General features: G+C 47.7%; 1 protein-coding gene across 1 annotated transcript; it reads right to left on the reverse strand.

Moving 5' to 3' along the window:
- Nucleotides 1-1452: 1452 nt before the first annotated feature.
- Nucleotides 1453-10901, reverse strand: ZBTB25 (zinc finger and BTB domain containing 25). The gene is made up of 4 exons (XM_048485772.1): nt 10804-10901; nt 8757-8872; nt 6950-7129; nt 1453-3746 (listed from the first exon to the last, which is right to left on the reverse strand). The coding sequence occupies exons 3-4, from the start codon at nt 7120-7122 to the stop codon at nt 2606-2608; spliced, it is 1314 nt and encodes a 437-aa protein (XP_048341729.1). The 5' UTR covers nt 7123-7129; nt 8757-8872; nt 10804-10901; the 3' UTR covers nt 1453-2605.
- Nucleotides 10902-12188: the final 1287 nt, after the last annotated feature.

Genomic DNA, 12188 nt, shown 5'->3' on the forward strand with positions numbered 1-12188 from the left:
TATTTGAATCCCACCACTGGGATAACTCCCTCAATCCCTTCATGAGTCCCTAACCTACCCTGTTTCCCCGAAAATAAGCCCTAGCATGATTTTCCGGGATTTTTGGAGGATGCTTGAAATATAAGCCCTGCTCCAAAAATAAGCCCTCGTTACAGATTTCCCAGCACAGCTGATCTGGTCACGTGGGGGGCGCAAACTCATGGAAAAAATAAGACATCCCCTGAAAATAAGCCCTAACACATCTTTTGGAGCAAAAATTAATATAAGACCCTGTCTTGCTTTCGGGGAAACACAGGTAAGAGAGATTCTTGGGAGGGAAGGCAGATTATATGTCCCAATCAGAACTCAAAAGCTAAGGAGGGTCGGTATTTGGGAGGCCACCGAGGAAGGCTCTGGAGAGGACAGCAATGGCAAACCACCTCTGTGTAGTCACTTAATCACTGCTTAATTGGCTACAACTTGACGGCGTTTTACCCACACACAATAGATCAGTGATGGCGAACCTATGGCACGGGTGCCAGAGGTGGCACTCGGAGCCCTCTCTGTGGGCACGCGCACACAGAGTTCATCATGGCTAATGGGGCTTGAAAATCATCCACACACACACAGCCATCTAGGGCTGGACCTGGGCCACTGAGCACAACGTGAGCACACCACAGTGAGCAGGGAGGACTCGGCTGGAGGGTCTGGTGCCTGTGCTCTGGGTGGCTGCTGCCTGGGGGCGGGGGAGCGCAGAGGAGGCAGAGGTGCGAGAGAGGCACAGAGCGGTGCGTGCAGGACTTGCTGGAGGCTAGAGCAGGCTGGCCCCTGCTGGCGGGGGGGGAAGGGAGCCAACCGTTTTTTTTCTAAACTAAAACCTCAGCATTCAGGTTAAATTGCTGGGTTGGCTCTTTGCAATAAATAAGTGGGGTTTGGGTTGCTATTTGGGCACTCGGTCTCGAAAAGGTTCGCCATCACTGCAATAGATATTCCCGGGTACTGTGGTTGAAACACGGAAGGAATAAATACTGGGGGCACTCAACTTGTGGCACGAGCAAACGAAACTGTCTAAAACGGCGACTGACCTCTCCTCACCTAACCCAGCCTGATGAGAAGGCCCTGCAAAGGATTCAGCCAGATGCCTTTCCCCAACACTGCTCCTATTATTATTACTTTATTTGATCCCAGAAACCTGTTTAACCAGAGATGCCGGAGATCACATTTTATTTGATCCTAGAAACCTGTTTAACCAGAGACTTGAGCTTACAGTCTTCTGCATTTGAAGGGTGTGCCCACTGCTTGACACCTACCTGCATACAGCACGTGAGCTACTTTGCCAGCAATTAACAGCAATGCATACTGGTGCCGATGGAGGTGCCCACGTCTGCAGGGCTCCCCCTACCTTTCAAGCTTGCAGGCGAAGGGAGCAGAGCCAATCAAAGTATGTGAGTGAGGCTATGATCAACTCCAAGATTAATTCTTGACCCAGAAGCTCTGTTTAATAGATGACTTTTTAAAATGAATATACTGGCATAAAGTATTTCCCGGGAACCACAAAAGTTGAGCTGGAAACCGCAAACACATATATCGCAAAATAAACGTATTTATTATCAAGTGTACACAAATATAAGTTTAAAAAACACAAGACCTGAAAACCAGGTTGCACCTTAAAAGTCAGTAAAGATGATAACAACTCCAAACACGATTGATAACACGTCAGTGACCAACGAAAAACCGGAAACGTTTGGGCTGATTTAGCCTTCCTCAGCGGTCATACAAACATTATTATAAAAGAAGGTATGAGGAACTAAATATATTAGGTATAATTATCTGAAAGTGCAAAACTTTCTCAGGTGTGGGCCAGATGTTGTCTTGTAGAAAAAAATAATAATGGATTTTTCATCCTTATCCTAGGCTTGTGGTGGTGTACCTTTGGCACTCCAGATGTTATGGACTACAATTCCCATCAGCCCCTGCCTGGCAGGGGCTGATGGGAATTGTCGTCCATAGCATCTGGAGTGCCAAAGGTTCGCCACCACTAGGCTCACACATAATCTGGATTGCCTGTGTTTCCGAACTGTCACAACATCCCAAATTTTAGTCTTAAAATAAACATCACAAGTGTCAAATCTTAACATTTGTGCACACTTGATAAATAAATGCTTATTTTGTGATATGTTTCCAGATCAACCTTTGTGGTTCCCTTGTTTTTGGTTGAGTTTTTCTCCCTCCACCCCCTTTTTTGCTCGATTTAAAACATTTCCTTGTATGAAAACACTTTACTTTCAGTCACACAGTGAAGATAATTGTGCCGTGTTGGCAGCTGCTTCCGAAGCCAAATCTGCTCAGCCAACAAGAAGCCCTTCTGGCCAAAAGCCCCACTTACTTTCTGAAAACAATTAGCAGGCGCTAGGAAAGATGCCAGTGGGCACCCCGTTGGAGACCTCAGCCTTGCAGTACCCATTAAATGTATGGCTTAAGGGCAGGGTAGGAGACAGATGTTTCCAGGTGGCCGACGGGGCTTTTGACAGCCACTTCAAAATCCAGAGGAACACACAAAACACCTTCAGTTAAGAGCCAAGCATGCACTAATTCACAGGCTGAAAACAAAATGAGGACGGAGACGTCATTCAACCAGAATGGTGTCAATGCTCTCTTGCGAGAGGTCGGGGTCTAACACGTTCTGCGACTCTAAATGAGCTTGGGGGAGAGCGGTGCCTTTCGCCCCGCCCTGTGTCCAATTGTCATCGTATGGCTGAAACTTAGGGGCCGCCCCGTTGCCCGCCCTCTGGCAGCGGCTGTATTTGAAGTGCTTCCCTTTGTGCAAGTACATGTGTTCCAGCAGCTGGCTCTTTCGGAGAAACTTGTGGCCGCACATGGTGCAGCTGACCTTCCTCTTCCGGGAGAAAGAAAAGTTGCAGTTCAACTCCACGGGCTCAGAGTCTTTGGAAACCAGAGAAAGCTGACTGATGGGCAAGCCCTCTAAATTGCTGCGAGACGGGTGCTCCAACCGGCGCTCGTTCTCTTTGCACAGGAAGGAGCCGAGACGGTGGTTTTCGGCGGATTCGCAATTTTCGTTAAGGAGCTGGCCCTGGCTGAGGCTGCTGCTTTCTAGGATCGAGGCCGGCACCCCGAACGGCAGGGACCCCGACACGTGAGTGAACAGATGTTCACGCAAAACGCCCCGGGATTCAAAACGCTCTCCGCAGTACTGGCACACGTGGACTTTGAGGCTTGTTTTAGAAAATGCTGAAGCCCCAAGATCCGGGGAGGACGCAGTGTGACTCTGAGACACCACTGGTTCCGGGTCAGCTTTCTCCTGCTTTATAGTCACCGGCGGTTTTGTAAGATCGTCGGCGGGCTTGGCGGCCCCCTGAACAGAAGGATGGGAAATCTGCTGGTCCAAAGAGCCATCGTCCAGGCCGATAGCCAGAGAGAGCTGGAGCTGTGGGTGGTCGCCCTGATTGGCGGCTCGGCTACCGAGAGCCGCCAGGCTGTCTTTCGCCTGCAGGGTCTCCTTCACTGTCTTGTGGGTGGTGGAGATCTGGATCCCGTAGAGGTTCGAAGACTGCACCGTCTCTGAAGAGAGCATCCGGTTCATCTCGATCGCCAGGTGGGACAGGTAGTCTGCGTGCAGGAAGCGGATGCCTTCCTCCAGCCGGGTGTGATTGACGGTTTGTTTGGGGCCTTTCCCGGTGTACATGATGTGGAGCAAATAGCTGAATATGTCGGGCTGGATATCTGCCGGCTGAATCTTTATGCATTCACTGCTTGAAGCAAAAAATGAGAGTTAAGTAAGCACATCACAGGACAAATTCATTCACCTAAAGGTGCCAGTCATAAGCATTTTTATTGTCATTGTACACGCACAACAACATTTACAGCAGCATTCCTTGATGCACACAATTTCAGATTCATACCCCATCCTCACTTTCCCCTTCCTCCACCCATCCCTACACAGCCCCAAACACATCAACACGAAGCCACGGAGTTCAGCATAGCCACAGCTCTAGAGTAGAAGCTGTCTCTAAACCTCTTTGGCCCTAGTTTTTACATGGTGACCTGTATCGTCTGCCAGATGGTAACAGTTCAAAAAGGGAGTGTGCTGGATGAGACGGGTCTCAGAATAGTTTGGGCTTTCTTTAGGCTTCGGGAATTGTAGAGTTCTTCCCAGGAGGGGAGAGGGCAGCCGATAATCCCCTGTGCAGTAGTGATCACCCTTTGGAGTGCCTTCCTATCTGCCACTGTGCAACTGGAGAACCATACACAGATGCAGTAGGTTAAGACACAGCGATAAAAGGACACCAGGAGTTTTCCATTTAGTAACATGGAATCATGATCCATATAATTTTCCTCTCTCTCCAGTGTCTACAGCAGTGGTGGTGGTGAACCTGCCAGAGGTGGCACTCAGAGCCTTCTCTGTGGGCACGTGCGCACAGAGGTGGGAGGGGCTTGCTTCTCAGGTAAACCCTCCCTGGTCTCCCCCTTCCCGGCGTTCAAATCTGACACAAATGCAAAGCCACCGACTATCACCAAGCTTACTCCCGAGTACTGCACGCCTCGGAGCCAATCGTTTTTCCTAAACTAAAAACCTCAGTATTCAGGTTAAACTGCCGTGTTGGCACTTTGCGATAAATGAGTGGGTTTTGGGTTGCAGTTTGGGCACTCCGTCTCGAAAAGGTTCGCCATCACTGGTCTAGAGTGTCTAGATTGAGGGACATAATAGCATTACTCTATTCTGCACTGGTCAGACCTCGCGTGGAATACTGTGACCAGTTCTTAGCATCCAAGGTTGAAGGACAAATTATCAGCATGCATACAGGTCAGCAAAAAGGTGACCAAAATGGTTAATGGTCTGGATTCAAATACCCTAAGAGGAGCAACAGGGGGGCCAAATGTGTTTAGTCTAGAGAACAGAACGCTACCTTGAATCAATAATAACCATGTGTTTGTATCATCATTGAAAGGTCTGTTATGTTCTGGGAAGGAGCAAGCTTTTTCTGCTTTAGAGACTAAAAGAATGGATTAATCATAATCTAAGGGTCCCGCTAAACATTAGGAAGAACTTCCTCAGTATTCAGGAGCTGTTACGACAGCAGAGAGATCACAGCTGCCTCAGAGTGTGATGGGGTCTCCTTCTTTGGAGGTTTTTTAAAAGAGAGGCTGGATGGCCGTCTGTCTGGCGTGTTTTGATTGTGTGTCCCTGAATGGCAGGGGGTTGGACTCGATGGCCCTTGTGGTCTCTTCTACTCTATGATTCTAGTACAACTATGTAAAATAATGCAGATGAGAGCCAGTATGGCACAGTGGTCAGTGTCACACTAGGACCTGGGAGAACCAGGTTCAATTCCCCCATCTGGCTGGGTGAAGTCCAGACTGTCAAATCCTTTCAGCCCAACCCATCTTACAGGGTTGCTGTGAGGATAAGGTGGAGGAGAGGAAACAAATTGTGTGATCAGCCACCTTGGGGCTCCATTGGTGAGACAAGCAGCATTGTATCATTTTTTAAACAAATCTCACACTGAACCCAAGTTCACAGTGCACACGCAGTCACCTCTGAAAGCCCCCAAATTGAAAGGTTTTATTTTGCAGCATTGCTCACAGACAGCCATCCTGGCTCTGTTTTAAAACATCCAGTAAAACTTGGAAGAAGAAAAATTTGGATTTATATCCTGCCTTTCTCTCCTGTGAGGAAACTCAAGGCTTACAAACTCCTTTCTCTTCCTCTCCCCACAAGAGACACCTTGTGAGGTGGGTGGGGCTGAGAAAGTTCTGAATGAAATGTGACTAGCCCAAGGTCACCCAGGAGGCTTCATGTGGAGGAGAGGAGAAAGAAACCCGGTTCTCCACATAAGAGTTCACCGCTCCAGATAAGAGTTCAAGGCTTACAAACTCCTTTCTCTTCCTCTCCCCACAAGAGACACCCTGTGAGGTGGGTGGGGCTGAGAGAGTTCTGAATGAACTGTGACTAGCCCAAGGTCACCCAGCAGGCTTCATGTGGAGGAGTAGGGAATCAAACCCAGTTCTCCAGATTAGAGGCTCTTAACCACTACACCACACTGGCTCACCATCACCCAAGACAGTCTGTACCACCACTGAATAACTCTTCCTATTAGATTTCTCCTAATAGTGAGCCAAATATTTATCTATTTCATTAATAATCCCCCCCCTCATTAGTTCTAACCTTGTTCTCTGGAACAACAGATAATAAATGTGCACCACTTTCTCTGTAATGGATCTCGGGATAGTTGAACATCCTCAGCTGGCACCTAAGAATCTGATGTGCATTTAGTGCCATGAAGTGGATTCCAACTTACGGCACCTCCTTGCACCAAGGACCTCCAATATATCCTATTGTTAATATGCAGGTTTCAATTCGCAATCTAGACCCAATATCAAAGAAATACATATTCTATCCCTGTATGTGCAACTTTCATATTCCTGCTGGGTGCAGCCACTTATATGTGTTTTGGAGTTTTCAGCTACCCAAGACCAGTGGTTCTCAACCTTCCTAAAGCCGCGACCCTTTAATACAGTTCCTCATGTTGTGGTGACCCCCAACCCTAACGTTTATCCATTTTACAGATGGGGAACACTGATGCAGAGAGTCTTAGGCGACCCCTGTGAAAGGGTTGTTTGACCCCCAAAGGGGTCGCGACCCGCAGGTTGAGAACCGCTGCCCAAGATCATCACATAGCAAACACGTAGCTTTCTCCTTCTTCAATCCCAGACCCGCTGTCTTAGGTAGGAATCTTTGCTATTAGACTCAGCTGCTGATGCCGCGTTTTGTAATCTGCTTGCTGACTTTGCTTATCATTCAAATCTTATCGCATTTTGTCCTCCGTTTGCAGACTGACTGAATAGCTCCGAAGTGCAATCCATCTTGAGTCCCAGCAAGAACAGCAGACGACAAATGAAAACAAACAAAGGAAATGTGTTCCTCCCTACATAAAGGTCTGAGTTGCTTTACCTTGTCTGGTGAATAAATATCATCTTAAAATAGTTGGAAAAAGCAGCCAGGACCGCTCTGTGAGCTTTGAAGTAGACATCTCCAATGGCAACCGTGCAGTCGCAGAGAAAGCCAAACTCTCGCTGCATGTTGAGTTGTTGCAGAAGGATCAGGCTGTGGTTGGCCGTGTCCATTGTTGATCTAGGGGATCCAAACGAGATCTCTTAAAGATGGAGCTCATTTCAGTGTCACAAATGCCAAAGAGGGACATCAGCTTGCAAGCACTATGTTACCAGACTGAACAATGGGGGGGAGGGGGGGGGGGCAACCTATCCATACTGCCAACCCCTTAGGGAGTTACCCTTAGCGAGAACTACCATGCCATGCGCAAAATAGCAGAGCCCATTCTCTGCACTGCCTACTGTACTACGCCATAGGACAATTGAAATCGATGTCTGAACTCCCAAACTTTCCTACTCTGCCCATATCTGCCCTTACCAAGAGATACATGCTTTGCATCCTTCCTAAAAGGATTAAGCTATCACAATGCCCCTGCCCTGGACAGCATTCCCATCTCCAGCCCTGAGCGATCTGCCCTGCAAAGACAAAGGACTTGTTAATGTGTTTGCCCCAAGTGTTCCTGCCAGTACTGAACTAAACCACAACTTTTTTCCTCCAACTAATCTCTCTCCAACAACCACCTTATGTACAATGCCATTGTTTTACAGCAATGATTGACTCAGATCTCTGCCCACCTCTGGGTACTCCCAGCTTAGCCCATCAGGCTAAGTACTCAAACCATTATCTTAACAACTGAAACCATTAAGGTTGATGTCTGCCTCTTGTCTTCCCCTGGAAAGGCAGGACTCTCCTTTGTCTTGAGAGATCAAGGGCCACTCTGCATAACCCTGACCATAATCCTATAAGATGCCCTTCAATAGTCAGTGTTCATATCTCTGGACACCTCTCTGTCTACTGATATTGTCCCCAACGCCCTGATCTTTCTTCTACCAGAGCAAAGTGCGAATCGCTCCGCTCTGTTTATGGGACCTTTCCTAGTCACCAAGGTCAGGTGACTATAGCTGTAACTCCCCAAATGCCCTTCATCTATTCCAAACCTATCCTCTCAACACTGCTTATATCCCAGGACTGTGTGTGTGTTCTGTAGTTTCATGCATTCATTAAAGACAGCACTGTTTGCTGGTCCCTCCTCTGCTCAGGTTTCATGCGTATTTGGCAAGGTTGTCTCTTCCATAGAAGTGTGCTGCGCTAAGGATACTGCTCTTTTTTCTTCCTGATTGGATAGGAAAGAGGGCATTTTTGACCTGGAAAACAATGAATTCCCTCCCGGCCTTTCATAGTTGCTTTTCACAGCAAATTACACATCTGGAATTACTAGCCATGTTATTCCAACGTGCAGCGCAACTGGGATAGGCCTACCAATGAAGTTTGGAAAACCATTTAACGGTTGAAATATATCATATACAGCCTATTAAAATAAGACATAATACGCACTTGTTATCTGCTCAAGACTTAAAGCGGTTAACAAAGTACCAAGCTGCAATGGCACAATAAAGAACAAGCAATTTATCTGCAAGATAAGAAGAAGAAGAAGAAGAGGAGGAGGAGGAGGAGGAGGAGGAGGAGTTTGGATTTATATCCCCCCTTTCTCTCCTGCAGGAGACTCAAAGGGGCTTACAATCCCCTTGCCCTTCCCCCCTCACAACAAACACCCTGTGAGGTAGGCATCACACGAGTTAAGACACAGCACACAGATCTAAAAAACAGTTTATACCACCAAATGCCCTTTGGATTAAAATGGCGGTACCTTAAAAGCTGAGGAAATCCTGAAAAATCAACTATCAAGTGACGTCTTTTTGTTAGGACCAACTGAAATACCGCCAGAACAGCTAGCTTTTCCGTTCTTCTGAACTCTTCATGAGGCTGGAGATTCCAAGCACAAGACAAAAGAGACGGCACAGGGGATTAGAAAAAGATAGATCAAGACATCTTATTATACAATTGAGCAGTGTGTTTCCAACGACAAAACAGAAAATGCTAGGATGGCTGGGATTGCTGGGAAGTGTAGTCTTCAGCCACCCAGGAGGGCCCAGATTCCAGCATCTCCCAGAGTGACAAGGACTACACTTCCCAGCAGCCCTCACATCACGGTATGCTTCTCCCCAGTGGCAGCAAGTTTGGAAAAATGGGGGAAAGTGCAGGAGGAAGCCATACTCCCCTCCTCCCCACACGGTGTGCTTCTTCCTATCAAGACTAGGCCCCTGTGGTGAACTTTGAAGAACTTTCTGCCTGGGAACTCAGGACAAACTCTATTGAGTCGCAGATGAGCCGGAAGAGCCTGTTTGCAAAGTTAGGGAAGCATGTCCAAGAAGGGCGGGGGTCTTAATCTGTAAGTAAACTCTTCTTTAAAAAATAACAAGGCTAGGTTTCCGTTATGTGTAGTGAATTGCTGGACCAAACAGGGAGGAAAGGCAGGAGGGGCTGGCGCCCTCAGTGGGCGCCATTAACTCAGCAACAGTTTCCGTTGTACAGTGGAACCTCGGTTTTCGTTGGTAATCCGTCCGAAAAGAATCGATGAAAACTGAAACCGATGAAAACCGAGGCAAACTTTTCCATAGGAATCAATGTAAATCCAATTAATCCATTCTAGGCTCACAACATTTGGGGAGCCCAGATGCAATGGGGCTGCTCTCCTAGTCAGGAAACAAAAAACACTCTCTCCCCCCCACCCCCACAACAGAAAATCAGCATGTCGAGAAGGCTGGGCTATAATCCTTAACACCCAGCATTTTGCATGGAGGAATTAATATTATCTGCTAGAGCAGGAGTCTGCAACCTGCAGCTCTTCAGATGTTCATGGACTACAAATCCCATCAGCCCCTGCCAGCATGGCCAATCAGAGGCCACTTAGTCAGCACCCAAGGAAGAATGGCCAATTGGCCATGCTGGCAGGGGCTGATGGGAATTGTAGTCCATGAACATCTGGAGAGCTGCAGGTTGCAGACCCCTGTGCTAGAGAAGTCCATCACATGATCCCTTACGTGCAATCTGATGTGGTATAGCCCTTGCAAAAAGTTAACAGTTTCAACAAAAATTAAACTTTGGGTTCCACCCCCTGGAAAAAGGGGGTTGTATATAGATGGTTGTATGGTTCCCGCATTGAAAAGGAGATTCTACTCCACCAGATCTCCTTCATGTCAGAAGTTCTGATAGATCTACTGGCGGCTTGCTGGACCTGCTCCTCTGAACCCCCTTATTGGCACTCAGACCCACCTTACTTCTGAACAAAAAATGCTTAGGAGCCCACTGCTACCAAGAAGAATACCAGAGAATATGCCTTTTGCTTTTAATTGGGGCCTAATGAGGAAATGGGGGGGTCGTAGCTTTGAATGGCAGGAAAGGAAATCGCCTCCCCTGATAAACCACATCCCATGAAGGCCGCTTTATCTCCAGCCCTCCCGCTGCTTCTGGAGCCTTCTGCACCTTGCAAACACCATCAGCCAACCTCCTCCCCGCGCATGCCCGCAACGCCACAGAGCTGGACACATGCAGGGTCAGCTACTTTTCCAACCGGCTCCCCCGGGGACGGGGGGGGGGGAATCCCAGAGGCTTCTGGGCGCGCAGCGCAGCAACGGCCGTGCAGTGGGGGCCCCCGCCTCGCAGCAGAGAAAGGCCGAGCAAAGCCCTCCTCCCTTCCGCTCTATTCCCCCCCCACCCCCGGCTCCAATGCAAAGCTGCGGTTTGCACCGAGGCGCTTCCGCTTGCAAAGAGGTTCATGCAGGGGCAACCTAACCCCCCCCCCTCCCGCATTTTCCGAGAGGGGGCCTTTTGCAATGGCTAGTCACGCGCCTTACCTAAGCAGCAGGCACCTCGCCTCACGCAAACACCAGCGGCTGCGGGCTGGAGCAGGAGGCGCGCGCGCGCTGGCCTCCCCGGTCCGGACTCTAGTGGGCGGGGGGAGAAGAGAAGTTCCGTGACGTCACGCAAGGCGTTCAGCGCAGCCGCAAACGCCGAGCCTCCCAGTCCATATGCGAATGAATGCATGCATGCATAGTATGAGCGTGTGTGCGTATATGTGCATGCACGTATACATATGTGTATGTACGTATGCATGCACATGTATGTCTCTCGCCTGCTTAGCTGGCTCCGGCATGGCAAACCTCTTAATAGCAAACCTCTACATATGTTTATTACTCCATTTGCTCTTTGACTTGCTCAGAAGCAGCAGCACAGACTGTACTCTCTGAGTTCTTACCAATAAGGTTCCATCTTCGGGCAGCTAGACAACATTAGGGAGTGGCTAGGGGCAAAAGTTTTCAATCAGTCACGGTCTGGAGGTCAGTGAACAGGGGTGGGCTATAAAGAAGCAAGGCTAACTTGGATTTTGGGTGGCCAAGTGGAGAAGGGGTTGTGGAGATGGATCAGAATGTGTATAAATTTGTTTAATCAAGAAACATGGAAGTCATAGAACCAGAGATTGCAAAGAATCAAAATGGGTTCTCTGTATAGTGACCAGCAGAAGCCTGCATTTTTGCAGTAGGTCAAAGGAATGTTACCAGCTTGTCAGTGACTATGCAGGCAAGCAAGATAACATCTTTGGGATCTTGTAACTACAGGCTACTACGTGACAGAAGACATATGCATTTTATTATTCTGTTTTTGGGTTAGAAATGAATGTGATTAGTTAAATTACAAAGTGTTTTTCTATATAGTTAAATAACACAGAAATGATAATGAGTGATTCACATTTACTTGTATTTGATCATAATTCTATTGTCTTAGAATCGAAGGTGTAATTGTGTTAGAATCAATATTTGTTAACAGGTAAAATCATGTTTTAACATTTTAACTGGGAAATTAGAAAAAGGAAAGTTTTATGATCTAAAAGTATGTAGAGTCAGAATGCTGCATTGCTTGAAGGGGATATCTCTCTCTGGGAGAAAACTTAGCAAAACAAGTTTTTCTTGGAGGAACAGGCTAGTTTTATGGCTGCCCCTTTTGCATATGGGTAGACAGAGAGGGCATGCGCTAGCAGCGTTTGAATTACAGAAGGAATGTGAATACGTAGGAATATAGGCTGTCTTCATGTGACCAGGAGACAGATCTGACCAATGGGGTTTGAACATACATGCTTGTAGCACGTGAAAGGGGTATGGATCATAATACGTGAAACTTAAGGGGATGGATTGCGTGACGTCTGTATTCTGTAACTATAAAAATTAAGGTTCTTCCTCTACTG

This window comes from Sphaerodactylus townsendi, linkage group LG02 (assembly GCF_021028975.2).
Source record: "Sphaerodactylus townsendi isolate TG3544 linkage group LG02, MPM_Stown_v2.3, whole genome shotgun sequence".
NCBI classification, from domain to species: domain Eukaryota; kingdom Metazoa; phylum Chordata; class Lepidosauria; order Squamata; family Sphaerodactylidae; genus Sphaerodactylus; species Sphaerodactylus townsendi.